This window comes from Mustela nigripes, chromosome 12 (genome assembly GCF_022355385.1).
Source record: "Mustela nigripes isolate SB6536 chromosome 12, MUSNIG.SB6536, whole genome shotgun sequence".
NCBI lineage: Eukaryota > Metazoa > Chordata > Mammalia > Carnivora > Mustelidae > Mustela > Mustela nigripes.
This window is the reverse complement of record NC_081568.1, coordinates 78,557,247-78,581,663: the sequence shown is the minus strand read 5'-3', so window position 1 is coordinate 78,581,663 and position 24,417 is coordinate 78,557,247. Positions and strand designations below refer to the sequence as shown.

Here is a 24,417-nt window from a genome sequence, read left to right as displayed (position 1 = left end):
AAATGTCGTCTTAATTTGGAAAGCGCAGAGGGACTTTTTTTTTTTTATCAATAGTCAGCCATTCTTCAGCACGAGGCGTGCGCTGCAGTGCTCACTTGGAGCCTGGGGGCAGCTCAGAGATTGATAGCAGCCTCCTGTCTGTCACCCAACTTCAGCTTGGCAGCTCACTGACCCTGCCTCTCCTCCGGCTGAAACAAGCGTGAGATGGCAACCACTACCCAGGGGACTCTGGAGAGAACCCAATCCCCACAGGAAAAGAGGAGAGGGAGGGAGGTTGTCTTAGCACAGGCTTGGCTGGGCACGTAGTATGCACCTAGAAAATAGGCCAGCCTTTTCCAGCTCCTACTAAGGAGGGAGTACAATGTAATGGGTAGGGAGAGGAGAGAGGCATGATCAGAAACATTCATTCAATAAACACTCTGTGTTTATTGAGTGATTGCTGTGTCAGAAATAGCAGTGGGGAGTATAGAGAAACACTGGTACAACATTTAAAGCACCTACTATGTGTTAGCTAGGCTTGGTGCTAGGTATTGCATGGAGAGGGGGACAATGCATAAAACCACACATTCTTTGAATAAATATTTATTTATTATAAATTTATTTATTATAAGTATTTATTCAGTGTATTAGCACTGAAGATATAATGACTTAAACAGCCTTGTTCTGACTATAGCATCAGGACTCCCTGAAAACAGCATCTCTAGATAAGGAAACTGAGGCAGCAGAGAATTGCACAAAAGTCTCATCACTGAGGGCCCTAGGTCCCCAGACTTGAGTCGCCCAGTATTTTAACCCAGGCTAGGGCCACTTCCCTGTCCTCCCCCTTAGTATGTCCTTTCAGGGCAATGATGATGAGTCATTAATAATGGAATTTTAATGGCAAAGCACAGCAGGGCCCCATCTGTGGAAGAAGCCCATCCCCTGGGGCCATGTGGAGCCTGCAGAGACTGAACAGCCAAGGATTTTTGGTCCCTTGACAACACCTCTCTCATGACTCTTCCATCCTCCCTTTCCACCAGGAGAGCTTAAAAATATCCTACCTCCATGGCTGGTACCCCAAATTGAATCAGTACTTAACTTATAATGACTGGAAGGGAGAGTGGCCTCTGATCATCAGCACAGGACACCCACTGTCCCAGGGCTGTGTGAACTGCCCCTCCTTCCCTGGAAGGAATCAGGAACCCAGAATGACAACAGGAAGGGAAGAGGCTGAAGAGCTGGGCTCTGCAGGAGGGCATGAAATGACAGTTTCCAGAAGGTGCCTTGGGAGGGTTGATGGGCAGTCTGCATGGAGCCGGGGCTCTGTGCTCAGCTCAGGCTGGGAAAGGGTTAACCAAGTTCTTCACTGCAGGATTTCTTGGAACCTTAAAGATGCTGATGTGCACTGTGAATCTATAAAAAAGGGATGTCTGGTACAGCATTTCCCAAACTTATTTGACCACAGAAACCTTTTTTTTTTTTTTTTTTTTTTTTTCAGAGAGATTAGTGCATTGCACAATGTAAAAACCTGAGCTTTAACCAATGTGTATATGGAGCCCATAACAGCAAGGGGCCTTGTGCTAAGTGCTGAGGATTCCAGATTACAAAGACAACAAGGTCCTAGATCCCAAGGAGCCATTTGTGGGAGGCAACTGCATAAGGTTTGGAAGGTGGTGGGGGTGGGGCGGGGGTGGTGGTGGCCAGTGTGCAAGACAGCCCTGGAAAGGGAACAGCAGTCACGGGGAGGTGCTGGAGCTGGAGGAAGCCAGTAGTGAGAGGAAATGCTAGAAGAGTATGGTAGGATCCACTAGAGGTTGGCAGGGTTGGGCGGTGGGGGAGAGATGGGGGAAACATGGACAACCCTCTCCTGCCCAATTCCTCCCAACTCTCAAATAGCAGAGCTGGGTGGTCTTTCCCATTTGAACAGTTACTAGAGGGTTTGGTCCTCAGTCCTTCCCCCACCCCCACCCCCACCACATCTATGCTATTGAACTTGGGCTAACATCCAGAAGCCAGGGAACAGCTATGCACAAATTCAGTAATTGGAGTCATTAGCGTTGACTCAGAAATCATTTTTTCCTAAGTCTCTCTCTTGGAGAAGCTTTTAAGACCCTTCAAATTGGTTAATGGAGAGTTTAGAAATGAGGCTGGAGCCTCAGCTTTCAGCTCCCCCTGCCCAACCCCCAGGTCTCCCCAACATACTCAAGGGCAAGAGTGATGAGATAATCCAATATCTATTTTATTAAACTCTAATCCATTTCTGGCATACCTTTCACAAACAAGGATCTCTAAATCTACACTTCCCTGCTGCAAACCTCCAGGCGCTCAGTCTCCACTTCCTCCCTCACATTGGCCAGATGACAAGAACACTTTCAGGTAAATCTACAGTGTGAAAGGCACAAAAGAGCCCTGGGCTATGAGTCAGGGGGCCTGGGTCTTCTCCTGGTAACCATGGGCACCACTCCGCCTCCCTGGGCTTCAGTGAGGACCAAGGTCCTTTCTGCCACAAAATGCCCCACATAGGCTCAGTAGGGTAGAAGGGCAGACACCAGTGCCTTTGGTTTACAACTGAGAAAACAGTGTAGTGGGTCAGGTCACTGCTTCAAGCGGACATGGCCCGGACCTGGGTCTTCACACACTTTCTTCTTTACTGTGCTGGGGCAGGTACTTAAGGTTCTTTAGGAAGTTGAGAACAACTGGCCTCTGCTCTGGGGCTCAAGTTGTGGTATCTCTCTGAGAACCTACAGGCTCCCTTCTTTAGGGCTGAAGTGAGAGGATCTGAAAAAGTCAAGCAGATACGGTAAGCATGTAGGCAAGAAACTCGTTCCTTCCAAATCAAAGGTGAAATGGGAGATGATCATGAATTCACAGGGGATGAATAAAAGCGAATGTTGGGGCTTATCTTGAGAATGGCCTGATTAAGTGTTCTCTGAGTTTTAGCCATTCATGGAACCACCCTCATGGTTTTTGCCACCTCTCCGGATCTGTGTTCCCCTTTATCCAATTTCACAATGTTTTTCTTTAAATGGATTATTTTTAATATCTGTGAAACCATGATGTGCTAGTCACATTTTTACATTATTAATTATCCATTTATTAAATATCCAACTAGTAAGATAGAAAATATTGAGTACCTAAAATCCTCTCATGAACCACCAGAGGCACATACATCAGATGTTGGCAAAAACTGATATAGTCGGAGCCTGAGGAAACTGAGGCATGGGAGGAAACAGGTAAGGGTTTTACTCAAAGTCATAGGCTAAGGTGAGGTCCAGGGTCTCTGGACCCTTCAGGAGAGTTTTTCACAGGTCACTGAATGAATCCCTTTTGTGCACAGAACCAGAAATCACTGTGGATGTTTCCACTTCTCATCTGGGAGGCTACCAATTGGGGGAAAGGTCAAAGTCATTAATGGGCCACGTACTTGAAATTGCTTGAGACCCTCAGCTCCCACTGGCATGTCCACCTTTGGAAAAGGACACTGACACCATTTTTTCTTACCAGCCAACCTCTCTGCCCTGCCCCCCAACACCAGTAAGAGGCACCAGTGACTAGGTCTTATCTCACCTTAGCCAAAACCCAGTCTGACGAGACTCCTTTCCAAGGGATAGCTGAACGGGGGGAGAGTCATGTTGGGGGCTCCAGGGCTGGCTCTGAGACACCCACTCCTACAGAGGAGGCCAAGGTTCCCTGTGGTCGAGGCATGTGGGAGGTGGGAGGCCTCTGCCAGCAGAGTGTTGAAGCTGTGGAGGGAGGGACTGGAGAAGGACTTCAATCCTTTAACTGCCAGGTTGCTGGTCCCCAGGGCTGTGAGGAGAAACGAGAGCAGCTCTTACTCATACTGTGGGTTCCTACTTCAGAGCAAGGACTTCTTCAAAGACTTAGTGGGCTCTAGCGTTGTTAACCCAGGCCAGCCCGAGTGACTCATGAGTGAACAGGACTCTCAGAGGACTTGAAGGGTAATTCAGGGCAATGAGGCAGTATCTTGGGAGACCGTCTCTCCTGAAAAATTATCAGATTAGCTCCCACTTATTCAATATCTGCTCTGTGCTAGGTTGTGCTGAACCCTCTAGAGTCATCCCATTTAATCCTTACAACCCAGTGACAGAGGTACCAGTAGTACCCTCACTTTCAGAAGTGAAGAACCTAAGGCTCAAAGACACCAAGTCCAAGTTCAGTGACAGAGCAGTAGTTAAAACTCGGGCGTGTCTGACTCAAAAAGCTATACTCTTACCCGTTACTGGGGCAGGAAACAGCAAGCGGACCAAGCCACCCCCTTCTCTGTCACAGGGTAATTAGCTCATGGGAGAGAACCTGCTGGCTTCAACCCGCACCTTTACCTGCCGCCTCCATGGAAAAGAGGGTCTGCAACCTCTCCTGGGCAGGTTCATTGCCCAGAGCCGCGGACTGCTGGTAACATCTTACAGCCTCTCCCAGGCTCCTCCGCACACCAAGGCCCTTCTCAAAGCAAATTCCCAAGTGGTACCTGCTCTGTGAGTCCTAAAGGGGAAGATGGACAGACACACAGATGTGTACACCTGCAGGAGTGAAGAACTGAAATGCAAAGGCAGGAGGAAGGTGGAGCAGTCAGACAAGCCGGGGCTTCATCTGTGCAGGTTCAAGGCCCAGTCCTGTCCCTCTCTGGACCAAGGGATCGCAAGTACAAAAAGCCGGAGGCCTGGAGTGTGCCCAACACAGAGGAGTTGGGGATCCTTCTGCCCAGGGAGATTCGAGCCAGAGCAGCATGGCTGCTTCTCTGGCCGAGGCTGGTGCAGAAGGCGGACAGACATGAGGGCCACGGGGAGCAGCCAGCCCAAGTATGGGGAACCCGGGAGTCAGGCTCCTACTTCAGCTGAAAGAGCCAGGAGCGAGAGGGAAGGCTAAGCTTCCCAAAAGCCCTGCATGTCTTCTGAACCTCTACTGAAGCCCCGCAAAACATACGGTCCAGAGAATGTTCCCCGTTTGAAAGATTAAAAGGTTTTGAACCCTCTCTCCCCTGACAATTAGGAGCAGGTAGGGCTGCAGAGCACAACCTATAGAGGCAGACTGCCTGGGTTCCAATCCCAGCTCCACCAATTACAGTGGAGGAACCTTAGGCAAGTACTCCACACCTCTGTGCCTCAGTCTCCTCATCTATAAAGTGTGAAATAGTAACAGTACCTACCTTACTGCATTGTTACAAGGATAACATACATTAATACATGAATAATGCTTAAATTACTGTTATTATTATTTTCATACCTTTATTTGCCCCCATCATTAATCTCGCCCTCTGTGGTGGAATATTATCGTTATATTCAAGCCCCCAACTTAAAAAAAAAACCAAAATACTCTGTATTCCCAACCACGGTCCCATTTCTCTTCTACCTTCTAGTGTCAAATTTCTGGACCGAGTTTCTATAACGTGCGCATCAAAGTCTACGTCATAAATATGGTGGGCTCACAGCCAGCACCGGACACTCTTAAGTCCAAAACTCCCACCCTGCCACACTGCTCAACACAAACCTACAGAGACCCAGTTCCTGCTGGAGTGGGTGAGTGTGAGGACTGTGCCCAGCACACTTTGTGCACATCTCCTAGCATTCTGGGTGACTAAAGCAGGCCAAGGGGCCCCTAGGCTTGTCCAGCTCGTGAAGGATGTGAGGCACCCTCAGCCCGAGAAGGTCCTGGGGCTCTCTCAAGGAAGGCAGGCACAGAGGCAGTACTGGTGAGTGACACTGCCCCCCTTTCGACGGCAACGACAGATAACACCAAGTAAAAATAAGAAAGTATTCTGATGCTCAAGAGTTTGATGAAGCTATCATTGTGCTGGCCCCAAAACACAGAGGGGCCCCTCTGCAGGGCAATTCTCATCCAAGGCCATGGCTCGTGTTAATCCAGTACTCCTGGTCCTCCAAGAGGCCACACCAAAAAAAGAAAAATCCTGGTCAAGTACACTTGAGGAGTACAGCAAACCAGAGATGCCCTTTTGGTGATCAGCACAGAGAGAAAGCTCTGAGATCTCCTGCATCGAAGACAGTTGGTTGGCTCAGTATTTCCAAACCCCTCGGACCATGTTTTCCCTGGGATTACTTACAAACACCGCCTGGAACAAATACTCCAGAGGATATACTCTGGGTCCTACAGGTTGGGCGGCAATACCCCCCTACATGTGCCGCCACCCCCAAACTGCTCCGTGTCTTCTGACTTCCCTGAACCGCACAGCTCGTGAGGACGCACCTTCCTTGTGCACCACTTACCAAGTGCTCGCCCACACACCTGTTACCTTAGGTACACTGGGCTCCTCACAACAACAAAAACAACAACAACAACAACAACTTTGCGAAGCAGCAGACAGGTGAGGCAGTCTGAGACAAGGGAAACAGGAAGCCACCAGCCTAGTTGTGTGCTGATAAATGTAATCACGGCTGTCCAGCCAGTCCAACCAGCAGTCCAACCAGCCCTGCTTTGTAATCCTGAGTCCCTTCTGTATGGCACACACTAATCCCACAGCTGATTTTAAGGCCCCCCCAGCACCTCTTGCAGACTGGTGTAAGCCAGCTCCCGTGTGCCACTAGACCTGCCCAGGAGTCACACAGTTAAGTCAGTGACAGTTAAGAGTTGAAGCCAGCCCAACCCATGTGTCCCTGTCAACCATATCCTGTGCATCCTGGAGCTCGGTACCAGTTCCCAAATCCCCTCCTTCCTCAAACTTGATCCCCCAACATGGTGGGACGCTGCAGATGTCCTACCCCATTGTTGGCTGCAAGCCAAAAGTATTTCACAGCGCTCTGCTCATCCAGGTGTGGCTCCTTGGTGAAAAGCACCCCGAGGAAAGCTTGAGCCTGTGGCCAGGGAGGAAGGAGAAATGTTATCTTGGTTCCTTCCTGGCCCCACGTGCTCCAGAAGACACCCCGCCTGGGCACTCACCTCTCTCAAGCCCGAATCAGCAGCCTGCTTCAGCATGGACACTGCCCTCTGACACTTAGGTGCCCCCTCGGAGGCCGGGCCTTGCAGCAGACACCTGGCGTAGCGGTACTGAGCCAGCCTGTGGCCCTGACTGGCAGCCAGCTGGTAGGAAAGGACTGCCTGGGACAAAGGGAGAGACCCCCCTCGCTAAGTTAGCAGGTACCCCTGCAAGCCAGCTTTCCCTTCGAATGAAATTTGTAAAAATTATTTTAATTAAATAGAACCTAATCCATACAGATTAGTCAGGAAATACAGATAAGCCCAAATTTCAAAATACAGATAAACTGAAAATAGAAACATGAAATCCCAAGAGATTCTGCCTTCTAAAGATCATTCTCGGCTCACCTTTTAGTTCACAGCTTTGCAAATTTCTTCCCCCACACACATGTGTTTATACCTACACGCATACACATTCACACACACAGACGTATATAAATGTATGTGTGTATAACAGGGAAAAATAAACAGAGAGACAGAGAACAACATTCACAATTTTGTAACCTATTTTTTCAATACAATACACAGAGAATGTCTTTCCCTGCCAGTTAATATAGACCTAGCCCGTTATTTGTAAGACCCACATAGATATTATAAACCAATGCACTATGGAAGGAACTTCAAATTGCTTCCCTCTTCTTTTGCCATCATACACAATTCTAAGAAATTCACTCTTGTATAGAACATCTTTGTCTACTTTCCTACTTGTTTGGAATGAATTAATTCATTCCCCAAGGTAAGGTTCTAGGTCCCGACGATACAGCTGCAAAGACCAACAAGGTCCCTGACTCCTTTTGAGTCTAAATTCCTAGAAGTTAGGAGCTTCTTCTTCTTCCCTTGTGGCTGAGAAACAGAAGCTGAACTCTCCCCAAGCCCTGCCCACTACTCATTTCTGGAGGTCACCTCTCGACAGTGCAACATGGTAGACAGGCCTAGGACAGAGAGAAGGTCTGGTACCTTGCCCAGGTCCTTGGGGGTGCCTCTGCCATGCTCGTGACACAAGCCCACGTTGTATTGTGCTTTGCTGTAGCCATAGTCTGCTGCTTTCTGGAAGTAAGAAAAGGCTGCCACGTAGTCCCCATTCCTCATGTTCTCTGTGCCTGTGAGAAAGCAAAGGGCGGAAATACAGCTTTCTCTGTGAACGTCCCCACATCCTTGGCCAACTCATAGGCTGCTTCCTTGCTTTTTGGTGCTAGACACTTTGCATGTTTCCATCCTCCAAATGTTCCACTGGTTTGCCAAAGACCTCAGTGGCTTCTGTCCTCCTATACAGCATCCTCCTCTTGGTGACAGCATCCCAATCTCCCTTTGGGAGGAGACCCTCCCCCTTCCCCCACTCCCCATGCTACCAATCGATGTACTGTGCTCTTTCCCACCAATAAGTCCCTCACTCAGGAACTGGAATCTTTACCTGGTTGAGGCATGAGAGAAACAGTTTTGTAGGTTTATTCTAAAAGCAGCACTCTGAAGACACTGTCCCTAAGTCACTGCCCCCCTCATTCTTGTTCTTTCTGACACATGGCAAGTCAACAGATCCCAATGGATTCCTTCTGTGCTTAAGCTAGCCAGAGGGGGTTTGAGCTGCTTGTAACGATCTAAATGTAACTGATAACAGCTGATACTGTTAATCCTGCTTTAGGAGGAACTCATCAGAGAGAATATAAGAACTACAAGACAGATGAACTCAGGGATGTCCGACAACCAAGCCCATGTGCTTTGTTTCATCCAAAGAAACAAACAAACAAATGAAAAACAGAGACAGGGCTGGGTGCAGTCAAGTCCCTGAGTTCCCATTCAAACCTTTTCCTGAGCTGTCTCTCCTGCCTGGGGTATCTCTCTGCCTCCACCATCAGGCCTTCCCATCCTGTATCTCTGGAACCTTCAGACCACACTCAGGCTTTAAACACTCTTTTGGCATTTACTTAATATACCAGCCTTTTTCTCTGAACTAGACTGTTTCCAGAGTACAAGCCCTGTCTCCTCAATTAGACTGCAAAATCCTGGAGGCAGAAGCAGAAAAAGAATGTAGAAGAAATAACTTTGCATTGGGTGAAAGCTCTATACAAATGCAAAATATGATTAGGGCTTATGCTCCCTTTGTGTTCTGCCACACTGCTTAGCATTGCTGAATAAATGAATATATGAATGAAGGAATGGGCAAGAAAATTCTCAGAAGAGACTGTCTGCCCATCAAAATCACAAAAAGCTAATGAGGTAGAAGCCAGGTTCCATTCAGCCCACAGTGAATTAAAGTCACCTCCCTGCTCCCTGAAAATTCGCTGTCCAGGATTCAGAGCCCTCTGTCCTTGAGAAGACTAGAGAGGGCGAAGGATACCACCCTGAGCCCATTCCCCCCACCCCACTGGCTCCCTGATCCATCTCTCTTCTCCTTCTCTTCTGCCCCTAACCAAAACCAAGCCACCATGAGGCTTTGCTATGCTATCAGCAACAGCTCCAATCTAGCCTCCTGTTTCCTCTGACATCTCTGCAATCCACGACTGCCCATATAATAACCAGAGAAATCTGAAAAAGTAATTCAGATCATGTGATGGTCCCTCCTCCTGCTCCAGGGTAAAACCTCCATTGGTTTATCTTGCTTCAAAAAACCACACTCCTCTGTGGCTCGGAAGGCCTTGCCTGATCTGGCCCCTCCTTGCTTCTTGACTTCATCTTTTTCTAAACTCCTGGTCCTCTCTAAGTCCCAGCCACACTCACCTTTCTTTTGTTCCTTTAACAAGCAAAACTCAATCCTGTCTCAGGACCTTTGTACTTGCTGTTCCCTCCGTTTGGATAGCTCTTTCTCTGGATGGAAACAAGACTAGCTTGTGTTGTCAGTCAGGCCTTAGCACAAAGTTCTTCCCATCGGTGAGGACTTTCCCAAGTCACTGACACACTCCCCTATTTACCTTTCTCTATAACATTTACCACCACTGGAAATCCTCTTGTTTGCCCACTTATTTACCCCCACCCGCTCCCCGCCACCACCTTGATTCACATGTCAGATCCATCAGAGTAAGGACTCTGTCTTATGAATCACTGTATCCCTAAATCCTAAAATAGGGCCTAGCAAAAGGTGAAATTTGTACTGAATGAATCCCAGCTTCTCACCCATCTGCCAATTATCTGAGTCGCCACATTAAAAGGCCTGAAACTTAAGCCAAGTCACCATGGAGAACAGGACAGACGTTGGAAAGGCACCTGGAGTCTCCAGATGTGGGTAAAGTGCTCCTGTCTGTGTACTTGAGGGCCTGCTCCAGACCTCAGGAGCTTGTTCTTGCCTAGATGTGTTAGAAGATGCAAGGTATCCTCCAAGATTTCTCTTCTCCTTCTTACATGGTAACAGAATTTTCAGGTAAGCACCTGGTCATTCAGTTACAGACTACATTTCCCAGTCTCCTCTGCAAGTAGGCATGGCCATAAGCCTATACTCTGGACAATGATTTATACAACTTGCAGGTTGCAAAGGGTGATCCTTTAGCTTGCGCACCTTTCCCCTTCCAGAAAAAAGCCAGAACAGCCAAACTGGCCTTGAGCTGGAAGCCAGTTTTAAGAATGGCAGAATCAAGAGGATGGGTCCCTGACTTGACTGTGCCACCATGCCAGATTTGGTCTACCTACCTGGGCGAAAATAAACTCTCTCTTGTTTGAAGCACTCCCTACCGTAACTCTGTTTGACCAGCCCCAAAGCCTTTCCATTTTCCCATCCACCCGCCTTGAAGCAAGGTCCACCCAATTACCCAGGAAGTTGAAAGCAATGGAAATGGTGAGCTGGAAGAGCTGCTGAATGGACGTCACAGCCTCCTCAAGGGAAAGAGTTTTTGACTTCTCTTCTTCCTGGGGAAGAAATAAAGACACCATGGGACAGTTTGTTGGAACTGCCACCTGCCCCGGGGGAATGTTACGAGGATCTGGAGGCCAAATCTGAACAATACCTGCTTTTCTCCAGTGGACTGAAGCTGGGCTGGCTCTGCCCTGGGTTGAAAGTTACCACTGGTGGACAGGAAGCTGAGATCACTGGGATCTGCAAGGAAAATGGGTGGCACCCAGTCAGGGCAAAGCAGAATGTGTGGTTTCTCCTTTTCTCTCCCTGTCCCAGTCTCCCCAACCGCTCCAGCCAGTGCCACTACCAGGTAACAGATTCATTCTGAAGTGCCCCAGAAAGCAGGTGCCCTACACAAACGACAATCCCCTCATCCGGCATACGCACCAACAATGGTCTATCTGCCCTATTCCCCCCCACACCCCCACCTTTGGCTGATTATAGGAGGTGGAAACATACCTTCCTCACAAGGGCCCTGAGGACCAGATGCCCTCAAGGAGCTGTGTGAAGAGAGGTTCTCGGGCTGAGTGGAGCGTTCTTCCTGGCCCAGCCTGGGTTCCCTGGGATCAGTATGCCTGGGAGCTGGGACATCAGGGCTGGGGAGGATGTGTCTCCGAAGTGCTGGAAATGCCCAATAAGAGCAGTCCCTTCAGGAGGGGATCAGCTTGGTCTGCCTGAGCTGGCCTAAGGGTTCCCCGAGGTTTGGGGGAAGAACATGGAATCTCCCTCCTGTCACCTCCTTCACACACCCTGACCTCCCTCCTCCATTTCGTTTGCTGGTTTCTATCTGTAGGGGTCCAGACGGGTCACCATTTATGCTGATCACCTGCTCTGGGTATAAATCATTCCTCTGCCTAGAGTTTTCCAGTAGCATGGAGGCATCTACCTTAGTCACTATTGTAGCCCCAGCACCTAGCACTTTGATGATAATATGGATCATGATTGTAATCTTAAGAACAAGAACTTAAACTAATACTTTCTGGGTACTTACTATGTGCAAAACACTGTTCTAATTCTTTGATATATATTAACTCATTTACTTCTCCCAAGAAACCTATGAGGTAGATTTTTATTATTATCCCATCTTATAGATGACAAAACTGAGGCACAAGGAAGTTAAAAGTGACTTGTTCAGGGACATAAGACTAGTATGCGACAGCTCTGGGGCTTGAACCCTGGCACTAACTCCAGGGTCTTAACCACTTGGGTTGTACTGCCTGGGTACCATACTACATGACAGCTATTCAATGAAGATTCACTTATTCATGAATGACTAACCAGAGAATGACCCAACTGGCTCAGGGGTAAGCAGGAAGCCACACCCAGGATCTGAAGTAGCCTGGATCCCTGTGGGGCTCCCTCCATGGAAGGTGAGGGGAGGACATGGGAGGACACTGAAGAGCAGGTGTGGCCCACACCCTGGGCGGATAGAACTTCCTCACATTTCCTTTCCTCTGACTTCAGATAGGAAAGGCAAGGAGCTGCTGATGGCTCTTTTCCTGAGGTGTGTCCAGAGACACTTCCTGGCCCAGAGAAACTCCCAGCCTAGCCCTGCTATCCCTGGGACTGAGAACTCACAGGAGCACGGATGCCACAAGGAAGATGAGAGGAAACGGTCCAGGGGACTGTGCCAAGAGCAGCACCCTGCTTGCCGAGGTCCTGCTGGCAGGGACGACTGGAAGTGGATCTGCCTTGCCAGCTGCAGGGCCAGCACAGCCAGAGTGCCCTGGAAAAGACAGCACATCAGGGACCCAGCTCTGCACCAGTCACCTCCTTCAGTCTCACCCTTCAGCTCAAACATCACTTCCTTAAGAAGTCTTTCCAGACTCCCGGCTGAGGCCAACTAATCTCCCAGTGCCCAAACTTCCCCTATAGAGCCCTGGTTACACTGGGGCTTCAACAATCACCTCGATAATTATTTTCCTAAGCTCTGTCTCTCCTGTTAGTATCTAAGCCCCATGAGGGCAGGAATCGTGTGTGTTTTGCTCACCGATGTATCCCCAGAGCCTAAGAGAGTACTAAGATATAATACTAATAAATATACACATGTATTTATCAAATGCATGATAAGTTAATGAATAAATAAAGCCTAAGCAGGCAAAAGGATAATGTGGTAAGCTGGGGCTTGGCCACAATTATAGTGACAGGTCAGAGTTCCCCATCAGGTTCACTCTCCTTCTGTAGCCTGAGGCACAAGTCTTCCCTTCCCTCTGTCCAAGCCACCCCACCAGAGACACAGTCACAGGTACAGGCCTGCTGAAAGTGTCTCGGTGTCTCTTCTCTGTCAGGTCTGTGGAAGTTAGCTCCTAGCCCAGTGACTGCTTGGTTTTCCCCTTCCCTTCCCTTCCTGTGAACACCCAAATAGTTATTTATTACAACAGGCACTGAGTACACTGGCTGAGGTAAGTTATAGTCTCTGTCCTCATAGAGTTTACATTTTCACTGAGGGAGAAAGACAGATTTTGAGTACACAAAAATATAAACACAATAACTACAAGTTATGCTAAATGCCAACAAAACAAATCAGGAGTTTTCACAGAGCATAAGAGGGAGGTCTGAGAAAATACGGCATCAAAGAAAGCCTCTCTTGGAGGCGTGATGTGTGAACTGAGACCAGAAGGAAGAGAAGGTGCCAGTATGTAATAACAAGGACATGTATCCATGGCAGTGGGGACAGCTTGTACCCAGGCCCTTTCACATGGTCAACAGTGACAGAGCTGAGGGACAGCATCAGGACCCCTGGAATCCAGACACAGTTTCCAAAGGGACTCACTGTGGAATTGCTCTAGGGCTCAGGTCTTCAACAAATTGGGAAAATGCTCTGCTCTCCAGGGTATGCTATGCCCCTAGTCCACAGCTCCACAGAGAGAAGTGGCCTTGCCACAGAGGCATTCCAGGCTCCATTCTGCTGATAAAACCAATTTACAACGAGACAACTAAGGCTCAGGTAAGTCAAGTTACTTGCCCAAAGTATACAGCATGAAAGTGATAGGGATAAGATGTGACAGATACGAAAGTGATGTGTGCAGAACCTGGATGGCAAACATTCTGCCTTGTTGGACTGCGTATTTGCTACTGAGCACCTGACTTTATAGGTCAGAGTCAACTGACCTATGGGAGAGTCAACAAATATTTTCTTTTTTTTTTTTTTAAAGATTTTATTTATTTATTTGGCAGAGAGAGACACAGTGAGAGAGGGAACACAAGCAGGGGGAGTGGAAGAGGGAGAAGCATGCTCCCCCATGGAGCAGGGAGCCCAATGCAGGGCTTGATGTGGGGCTCGATCCCAGGACCCGATCCCAGGACCCGGAGATCATGACCTGAGCCGAAGGCAGACGCTTAACAACTGAGCCACCCAGGCACCCCAACAAATATTTTCTGAGCAATTATCATATACGAAGATCTGTACTAGCATTTCCCTGTCCCTTTCTGTGCACAAATACTTCTTTATTACAACAAGTGCTGCGTACACTGGCAAAGACAAGTTACAGTCTCTGTCCCCATGGAGTTTACATCTTCATTAAGGGAGAAAGACAAAATTAAAGTACACAGAGAAATAAACAATAAGCTCTAGAGCCTTGGAGCTAAGATCATGAGCTCCAGAATAAATATGGTTTCTTTATTTCATAGCTGTATGACCTTAAGCATGTTACCTAAAGTTTCAGAGCCCGAGTTCCCTTATCTATAAAACGAAGAATATATTTCTTTGCAAGATTTTTATAAGGATTAAAAATGATAATGCAGGGGCGCCTGGGTGGCTCAGTGGGTTGAGTCGCTGCCTTCAGCTCAGGTCATGATCGGGGTCCTGGGATCGAGCCCCGCATCAGGCTCCTTGCTGGGCGGGGAGCCTGCTTCTCTCTCTGCCTCTGCCTGCCTCTCTGCCTGCTTGTGATCTCTGTCTCTCTCTCTCTCAATCTCTGTCAAATAAATAAAAAAAATGATAATGCATATATAATATTTCATTAATACATAAAATGTCAGCGATTTAGTATTGTTCATTGTAAGCTTCATCAAGGTAAGAATCGTATCTACCTTGCTCTCCATTGCATCACTAGTGCCTAACAAAAATGCTCAGAGGTGTTAAACACATTTTTACTGAATGAAAGGAGGAAGAAGGCGGGGAGAAGGGGAGCAGCAATACCTCACACCAAATATGCTCCAATGCCATGGGTTACTCAAATTTTGAGTGTGGGAACATTGATGCCCTAGCTCTTGTTTCTAGGCTATATTTCCATGTAGGATCATTCTCATCCACACAGAAGGGCAAGGACAGGACTGGGGAAGCCTTACCCATGATACAGCATCCCACAAGGTGTTTGGGGAAATACGGGAAGACATCCACTGGAAGGCATCCTTCCACCCATGGGACCTTGGGCCCCTATTTGTGCCTGGGCCTGGGCCATGGGGGCCTGACCTAGACGAGGCAAGAAAGACTATCAAGTTCTAGCCCAAGTGGGAGGAGAAGGAGGCCAGAGGAAGAGATGGTGACAGAATGGGAGTATCTCACCTGTCAAAGCTGGGCACAGGGACCAGCAGGTTGGAGGATGCAGCCTGCGGCCCAGCTGGGTTAGTGGACTTGGGGGTCACCCCCCAGAGGCCAGGTCCCAGCAGACGGGGAAGAGCTGTGTAGAACAACAAAAATCAGTCACCTTGACAGGAACAGAACTCGGGCAGTGAAGGCCCCACCCATCTTTCCTCAGTCCGCTTGACAGAGCCACACCCCAGGAACCCAGGAATCACTGGCGGGCTGCATCTACTGTTCTTAGACAAGGACATATGGTGACTCTTGCTTAGTGCAGTTTCTAAGGTGCCATCCAAAACCAATAAATCAGGATCATTCAGGGCATATTTTGAAAATGCTCCCCAAGTGACTCTGAAATCCTCCCAGGGCTGACGATCACTGTCATAATAAAATTACCGGGCAGTTACACACAACCTCGCTCAGTGTTTGAAGGCTCCGTCTCTAAATCCCACCTCTTTTCATTGGCTCCGCCTACTCCCCGGGCCGTACTGGTCTTTCGGACTCCAAGGCCCGGCTATTTGACTCCTCCCCTTTTCCAATAGCCCCACCCATTTCCGTGGCTCTACGTTCCACCCTCTTCCCATGAGCCCCACCTACACCTCGAATTCCGCAGCCCTGACAGGCGGGTGTAGCCCCGCCCATTTAGACTCCGCCTTCCCCCAACTTCAACCCCTCCTGCTAAGGCTTCGGTTCAGTCTTCATGGTCAGTCTTCCTTCTCCAGTTCAGCATCTCAGCTGCCTCACGACCCGCGGCTCCGACGCCTCTTACCGCGGCCCAGGAGTCCCGGTAGGCGCCACATGCCGTCGCCAACAGCATAGAGAACTCGCAGTCCCAAGACTGAGGGCCGGCCACGGGGCGGCGGCTAGAGGGACCGCTGTGGCGCCCTCCGAATGGCCGAGTCCTGAGGAAGTACTCAGTCAGCCAATTAGAAAGGGGCACAGCCGGAAGGCCGGGCGCTGCACAAAGGAAGTGGGGGGTGTGTAGGCGTCTTCAGGGCTGGCGAGGAGGTGAAACGCAGCAAGGACATGGACGTGGGCCCGACCTCCCCCTGGAAGAGGCGTCGCTCGCCGCCCGCCCGAGAGCGGGGAGAGCGCGCAGCCGCGGGGCTTCGCAGGTGGCGGAGCCGAACCACGTCAGAAACGGGACTGTGGAGAGGCGGGGCTGGGGGTCTCCGTTGCGCAGGTCGGTCGCGCCTGTGCCGGACAACTTTGTAGACACCAGCCCTTCACTGGACGAGTAGCCAGGGCCAGTGGCTGAAGGAGAGGAGCTCAAGGGTCCAACGAGAGAAGCTCGTACTCCGAGCTCTCCCGTCCAAGGCCCGCTGCTAGAGATGCGGCCCGGACCAAAGGGGTAGGCGATTGAAAAAAGGCAGCGTTCTGATTCCGGGGTTCCAGTTGTGGCTCAGTTTTGTGTCACCGTGTAGCTTCCGCACGACCCCTTTTCCTGTCGGGGCTCAGCCTGCGCCATGATAGGATCTGATGGAGTGATCTCGACTAGTCCTTGCAGGCTCAACAGGAACCGCGGAAGTTGCTTGCCAAATACTTAAGAGAAGACTCCCCCAACCCCCACCGCACACACACACACACACCTGTTAATCAAAGCCTGCCACAGACCCACCCAGTGTTATCTGTGCGTTATTCTGTGTGGAAGAGAATGGTTCTGCTTTCACACGGATCTATAAAGGAACTCATTCAAATGTAAGCTGCTTGGACTTCCACCCTCCTTTCCCCCAGGTACATGACTTATGGTTGGGTGGAAGTCCACAGCTGGGGTAACAGTTTACTGGGATCACCTACTTTTAGACCTTGGCATGACAAGACACTTGTATTTATTCAACAATATTTAAGCCATATGGCAGCCACCATCCTAGAATCTGAGAAGACAGTTAAGTAAAGAGCATTTGTGACCTCCCTGAATACACCATCCTGTGTTTTAAGAATAGCCTCTGGAATTCCGCAAATGGTTTGAACCCTAGCTTTCTTACTTCCTAGCTATGTGTTCTTGGGCAGTTTACTTAGGCACGTTAAGCTTCAGGTTTTTCATCTATAACATAGAAAAGATACCCTCTGAAATTGAAGATTACATAATCCATTTAAAATGTTTAGCATAGCCCCTAGCACATAGTAAGAGCCTAATGCAATTTGCTGTTAATTGCAATGGTGGAGGAGGTGAGTAGACAAGAACAATAGATATGTCCCAATAGAAGTATGAGCACTCGTGACACTGAGAAAGGATTCAAGAAAGTAGTCGCATTCAAGCTGGACCTTTACATATGAGTAAAGAGTTGGTTAGGCAGAGAAAGGAGAGCCATTACAAGCAGAAGAAACAAAAAATAAAGGCCCAGGAGTGCAAATATTGGGAAACTATTCAGAGATATCCTTGCTTTGGGATTTGGGACAGCCACCTTTCACATTCCTTGTGTTGCTGCCTCAAAATAACCAGCGCGCTGGTTTGGCTCTGTTCTTCCTCCAGGGACTTCTGCACCTTTCTTCTTGTCAGCCTGTCTGCAATCCTTTTCATGCCCCCAGGCTCGGCCACATCCAGCTCTTCAGTGAAAACTCCCCAATTGTTTGAGCCCTCACTGCTCTCTGCTTTTCCCAATTCCTGTAGCACTTAATTTCTTACCACACAATTTAGCAGTAATTATATGTTGTCCTGTTATTTAATTATCTCATTTGTGTAAGTCTACTCTCCCCAGTTCTTTCCGTCAGGGGAGGGATGGCATTTTCCCATTTTGTGTCCCACATAGAACTTGACAAGAACTGTCAAACAGTGTCTCTTGACTGGACACCTTGTGTTGAAGATAATTACAGACAAGAGCACCAGACCCCAATCAGGGATTTATTGATTTGGGTATTAACATATTCATTCCACATATAAATCCTGAGGATCCTTCATGTTTGAAGCTAGCTGAAACATTGTGATGATAACGTATGTTGTTTTCATATGTAAAATGACACCATCTCTTATCTCTAGAAATCTAAACACTGACCACTTATGTGCCATGGCAAGGGCAGCTGGAGTCCTCAGTGGCACAACAGATCACCTGCTCAGTGTTGCCTAGAGGGGCACCATCAGAACAACAACTTTGTTCCCTTGCCTTTACCTTTGCTAAAGCCATTGACTATTTTCTTCTTAGCTCCCAAAGTTGCTGTCTGTTGTTGGCTTGTGGCCCAGTCAATTTGACTCAATCCTTCTACAGAGATAAGCTATCTAACTTAACATTGGAAACCTACTTCCCCGGGGAGGCCTGGGTGGCTCAGTCAGTTAGGTGTCTGCCTTCAACTCAGGTCATGATCCCAAGGGTCCCGGGATTGGCATCGGGCTCCTTGCTCAAAATGGGGAGGCTGCTTCTCCCTCTGCCTGCCGTTCCCCTTGCCTATGCTCTCTCTCTCTGAAAAATAAATGAATAAAATATTTACAAAGGAAACTACTGGGGAGCCTGGGTGGCTCAGTGGGTTAAAGCCTCTGCCTTCACCTCAGGTCATGATCCCAGGGGCCTGGAATCAAGCCCTACATCGGGCTCTCTGCTCAACGGGGAGCCTGCTTCCTCTCCTCTCTCTCTCTGCCTGCCTCTCTGCCTACTTGTGATCTGTCATATAAATAAATTAAAAATCTTAAAAAAAAAAAAAGGAAGCTACTGCCCTGTTATCCAGTTATCCAGGCCTCACCTCTTGTTGATGACACTTTATACTCCTCAGAGTAAATATTCTAGACATTTTTTATTGTCTGTTTTTGTAAAGATTCTTAATTTACATTAATCAAATAAATTAGTGCTTATTCTACAGAGAATGTCCTGAGTATATTACAACTTTTTAAAAAATGGTTGTGGTCGGGGCATCTGTATGGCTCAGTCAGGTAAGCGACTGCCTTCAGCTCAGGTCATGATCCCAGTTGTTCTGGGATCGAGCCCCCCTTGGGCTCCCTGCTCACTGGGGAGTCTGATTATGTCTCTCTCCCTCTCTTCCTTCTGCCTCTCCCCCTGTTCATACTCTCTTTCTCTCACATAAATAAATAAAATATTAAAAAAAAGAATGGATGTGGTCCCTGACATCACAGAGAAAATAGTCTAGCAGGGCAGACACACTCAGTAGACAAGTAAAATACAGCATGGTGTTTTAGTTAGCGCAGCATAACAAATGCTCTGAAATTTAGCAGTTTAAAACAATTATTTTATTACCTCTCACAGTTCTGTGGATTGACTGGGCTCAGCTGGGTAATTCTGCTGGTCTCCCTTCTGGTCTCTCATGAGAGGGCAGTCAGCTGGCAGCTGCAGCTGGAGTCCTATGAAGGCTCAACTAGGACACTGGAATGGCTGAGCCTCTTTCCTTCTCCACATAGTCTCAAGGTCTCTCTAGCTGAGCAGCTGAGCTTACATGGTGGCTCAGACCTTCTCAATGTACAAAAGTGCAAGCGCCCAGGCTTCTTAAGCCTTAGGCCTAGAACCTGCACCTATACTCTGCTGGCTAAAGCAGTTCATACAGTCAGCCCACAATCAGTGCAGAGGGGAAGACATGTGAGCACAAATACTAGAAAGTGTGGTTTAGTGGGGAAAGTACAGGTTGCTAGCAAGGAGAACATCTAGGTATGGAAGTCAGGAAGACTTCTTGGAAACAGCAACATCTTAACTAATGAACCTGAATGATGGGAAATAAGCAGATGAGGAAGGAAAGGGGAAGTAGTTCAGGCAAGGAAAACATCTGGTGCAAAGTCCCAGAGAGGCAAAGAGAGCACAATTTAAGATCAGTGTGGCTGTAGCTGGATGGGGAGTAAAGTGGGAGGTAGGGGGGAGAAGTAATAGAGAGGATGGTATGGGATAGTGATAGTCCTTTAGTCTAGAGAGATAAACAGGGCCAGATCATAAAGTCTTATAAGTCCCACAAGAGGTCTAGACTCTGTCCTGAGGGCATGGTACTCCAAGGAAAGAAGCAGGGGCATGATCAGGCCAGAGGGACCCTACACAGGCTCTTGGCTCTGTGTGGGGCACAGATTGCAGGGGGTTAAATCTTCATTTTCACCCAAACCCTTCTATCCAGTGACCAACCTCACTTTTGTCACCGAGAGGACTGAGTCATCACCTTAGCACTAATACCAGTTCTTTTCACTTTTTACTAGTGGGAATTTTTCTTTAAAAGATTTTACTTTTGGGGCGCCTGGGTGGCTCAGTGGGTTAAAGCCTCTGCTTTCGGCTCAGGTCATGATCCCAGGGTCCTGTGATCGAGCCCCACATTGGGCTCAGCAGGAGCCTGCTTCCTCCTCTCTTTCTGCCTGCCTCTCTGCCTACTTGTGATCTCTGTCTGTCAAATAAATAAATAAAATCTTAAAAAAAAAAAAAGATTTTACTTTTAAGTACTCTCTACACTCAACATGAGGCTTGAACTCACTACCCTGAGATCAAGAGTGGCATTCTCAGGGGGCACCTGAGTGGCTCAGTGGGTTAAAGCCTCTGCCTTTGGCTCAGGACATGATTGATCCCAGGGTCCTGGGATAGAGCCCCACATCAGCCTGCCTCTCTGCCTACTTGTGATCTCTGCCTGTCAAATAAATAAATAAAAGCTTAAAAAAAAAAAAAGAGTGGCATTCTCAAGATGCCTGGGTAAATGCGTCTGCCTTCAGTTCAAGTCATGATCCCAGGGTTTTGGAACTGAATCTTGTATAGGACTCCTTGCTCAGTGGGGAGCCTGCTTCTCCCTCTACCTGCCACTCCCTTTGGTTGTTCTCAGTCTCTCCCTAATAAATTAATAAAATCTCAAAAAAAAAAAAAAAAAAAAAAGACATGCTCTACTAACTGAACCAGCCAGGCACCCCTTTAGTGGGGTGCAAGCTCCTTTGTAAAACTCTTCTTGGTTTTGTTTTTATTTTAAAGAGAGCACATCAGGAGCACCTGGATGGCTCAGGGCATGACCTTCCAGGGTTGTGGGATGAAGCCCTGAGTTGGGCTCCACACTCAGCAGGGAGTCTGCTGGAGAGTCTCTCCCTCTGACCCTCCCTAAATAAATAAAAAAATAAATAAATATTTTTAAAAATAAAAAGAACATGGCATAGGAAGCCTGCTACCTGGTAGGATTTGGACGTGACCTTGGCTAGGTGGCCAAACAATTTGTAGCTAAGTGTAAGTGTAAAGTGTGTTAAGGAAGAGCCTGCCTACCAAGAACAGGGAACAGACCAGGCTCAGTGGATTTTACCCTTCAGTTAAGTAACAGATTGGTTAAAGGAGTCCCTAGTCTAGGAAAAAGTCAAACAGTACTAAAAGGCTTAGAACAAATTATAAAATCTTTTCCCTCACTTTCCTCACCAGGAAGATGGGAATGACAATCATAGTCTCCTTGTGAGATATCAGTAGATAAACTGCCTGGCACACACATGGTCAATAAATGGTGACGATGAAGAAGGTTCTAACTTGAGAGCTGCTGTGAGTATAGCTGTGGATGTTTAGTTGCACACTATACAAATAAATGTAAGGCATAAAGAGGATTTAGAGGAAATGACAAGAACATAGACTCATTTGGAGATGTCCGTCTCTTCCCTTTGTTCTAAGGCCAAACTCTGTGTTTGCTCTTACTCCTATTCTCTTCCTGTCTCTTCTAGAACCTTGTCTATCCTGACCCTCATGCCAAAGCATGTCTCTCTACTAGTTGTTTTCTTTCTGCCTATGAAATACACAAGAACGTTTCCTATCTTGGGGAGAAGATCCTTTATTTGATCCTCCTGCCCTTTTCAGCTACCATTCTGTTTCATTCTCTCTACTGCCAGATTTCTTAATTAAGTAGCACATACTGCCTCCCTTGACTTCACGACTCCTTTGCTTTTCAGGTTTTTCTCCCAGCTTCCATCACTGTTCTTCTGACACAGCTGTCAGTGCGGTCATCAAAGACCACCTCATTAACCACCAGTGGGCCTTTGCTCAATCTCCTTGGCCCAGAGCACTTGACTCAGTTGACTGTCCACTCCTTAATTCTACATACAAAACCGCCTCATCATCCCACGTCCTTATTTCTGTCAAGTGTATCATTTCCCCAAGCCATTCAGGAAAGAAACCCTGAACTCAGGGTTGGCTCAACTCCTTTCTCTGTCCTCCCCACACTGGTTTTTACTTTTAGTGTGAATATTGGAAATTCACTGAAGCTACCTTTTTGGAAAAGTTTTATCAGGATATGGAGGAGTGGAGGGAAATTGGCTACAGGCAGAACCCAGGAAAGACCAGGACCATGGAACTAGGACTCAATCAAGTCAGTCTCCTCTCTCTAGCTTTCTTTCTGGATTTCTCATGATCTGCACAGATATCCTGAAGGTGCTAAATACTCCCACACTTAAGACCCATAAAAAATCACCATCTTTTGCATCAGGTCCTTGAATCTGTCTCCTCTCTGCATCTCCCCTGTTTGTTTACCTCCTGATCAGTCTGTGTCTGCCGTTGCCTCTTCCTCCTCCTGATCTGGGTCCTCCTGACCCAGAGCATTGCCCATGTTTCAGTTCTCTGTCCATTGACCTCTTCTCAAACTCTCTTCTGTGTTGTTGACTCCTGAAGGAGAGCGGAGTGGTTGAGAGTTTGAATTCCAGAGTCCTAACGGCCTGGATTCTAATCTCCCGCCACTTACTAGCTGTGTGAACTTGGGAGTCTAAATTCCTCATCTGTAAAATGGGGATAGTACCAGTACCTTCCTGACAGGGCTGATGAGAAGATTCACTGAGCAATCACATGTAAAGTGCTTAGTTAGCACAGCACCTGGCACACAGAAAGAACTCAATAAATGGCAACAATTATTAGCCTTACCCTTGTTCTTTTTCCTGAGTTCTAGCCTGACATCATCTGCTAGACTTTTCCATTAGATGTCCTGTTGTGACCTCAGATCCACCTGTCAGAATTCACCAGATACTCCTGGAAGATGCAGATTTCTGAGCCCTGGAGGGTGGAGGGGACCAGAACAAAGAAGGGTGGTCTCATTGAATCTTCGAAGGAACCCCCACATCACTTCAGCCAAGCTTCAGCAGAGAAAACTCTGAGGAACCATTCCCCTGTAAGCCTCCAAACCCTTTGCTGGCTGACTCTTAGAATCCAGGAGAGCAGGCAGGACTGCCATTAAGAGAGCAAATGAAGGGATGTGAATCCAACCTTAAAAAAAAAAAAAAAAAAAAAAAAAAAAAAAAAGGCCCCAGGGGTAGTGAGAGGAGCTGTAGCAGGATCAGTGGAGCTTTGAGGTGGGTGTGAAAGGCGAGCACAGCACCCTCAGGGCACTGAGGCTGCTTAGGCAGGGGCTTCCTGCCAGTGCCTGGGATATGGCTGCACAGAAGCCAGAGGCACTCCTGTTTCTAGCTGAGCCATTGCAGGTCTCCTTTGCCACCCTCGAGAACATTCTTCATTAAGCTCAATGTGTGGAGCAGAGTGTACAGCTTTCACCTGGCCCTCAGCCCCTTGTTCCCACCTGCGCCTCTGCTTCTGGGTGGCTGGATTCCTACTGGCAGCAACGTGCTGAGGGTAATTCAGAGCTCTTTGCTCTGAGCCAGAGTGGCCAAAGACACAGGAGCTCTGACTTTAAAGCAGAAGGTGCCCCTGTTTGAACGTGGGAAGGAACATCGGAAGGAACTGGTGAAACAGTATGGAAGATTCCAGATTCCCTCTGGCCTCAGGGTCTCACCACCAACTGTGGGTCATTTACAACAGATAGAGGACCCAGGCCAGGCACTGTTCGGGGGTGGGGGATGCCAGATGATTGCAATAGGATGGACTTCTGGCCTCATGGAACAAACTCTTCAGGAGGTGGTGGACATTAAGCATGACAAAACTGATGATATATTTTAAGTAGGAGCAGTGCTAGCAAGAAGCCCAGGCTGCTATAAGAACATAGAGAAGAGGCTACATCAGGGGGAGGGGAAAATCAGGGAGAATTTCCTGGATAATGTGACAAGTAAATTCAGGCTCAAAGGAAGGTCAGGCTGGTTTGAAGCAGAGGGTGGAAAAGAGCCTTCCAAGCAGATGAAACAGTACATGCAAAGGTCCTGAGGCAGAAGGGAACTAGGCTGGCAGGTGATTAAATGCAGCCAGAGAAGGTGAATGCAGTCAAAGCTCAGGGATGAAGGTAGGCAGTAGCCTCTGGAATGCCACAGAGCTGGCAGCACGGGTTATGCAAAGTCTTGCAGGCTATGAGAATT

The 24,417-nt window shown here is 48.1% G+C and overlaps 1 protein-coding gene across 6 annotated transcripts; it reads right to left on the bottom strand.

Moving 5' to 3' along the window:
• Positions 1–639: 639 nt before the first annotated feature.
• Positions 640–16,206, bottom strand: DELE1 (DAP3 binding cell death enhancer 1). 6 transcript variants are annotated; one of them, XM_059417796.1, is made up of 13 exons: positions 16,036–16,202; positions 15,252–15,366; positions 15,035–15,158; positions 12,323–12,470; positions 11,204–11,365; positions 10,857–10,945; positions 10,662–10,758; positions 7,882–8,024; positions 6,889–7,047; positions 6,711–6,803; positions 4,314–4,479; positions 3,547–3,786; positions 640–1,392 (listed from the first exon to the last, which is right to left on the bottom strand). In XM_059417796.1, exons 1-12 carry the CDS (start codon positions 16,064–16,066, stop codon positions 3,548–3,550), a joined length of 1,566 nt encoding a protein of 521 aa, XP_059273779.1. In that variant the 5' UTR covers positions 16,067–16,202; the 3' UTR covers positions 640–1,392; position 3,547. The 6 variants fall into 6 exon arrangements, with proteins under 6 accessions (XP_059273779.1, XP_059273778.1, XP_059273780.1 ...); XM_059417795.1 differs by lacking the exon at positions 640–1,392 and adding an exon at positions 2,198–2,757 and having other exon boundaries at positions 16,036–16,200; XM_059417797.1 differs by lacking the exon at positions 640–1,392 and adding an exon at positions 2,198–2,757 and having other exon boundaries at positions 4,320–4,479; positions 16,036–16,192.
• Between the last annotated feature and the right edge of the window lie 8,211 nt (positions 16,207–24,417).

Bases quoted from the DNA above. Each gene is read 5' to 3' on its own strand.
- DELE1 (XM_059417796.1), bottom strand. From the start codon at position 16,066: ATGTGGCGCCTACCGGGACTCCTGGGCCGCG. The intron at 15,367-16,035 runs GTAAGAGGCGTC...TGTTCTACACAG, and splicing joins ACCGGGACTCCTGGGCCGCG to CTCTTCCCCGTCTGCTGGGA. The intron at 12,471-15,034 runs GTAAGGCTTCCC...TGTCTTTTCCAG, and splicing joins TGTGGGATGCTGTATCATGG to GGCACTCTGGCTGTGCTGGC.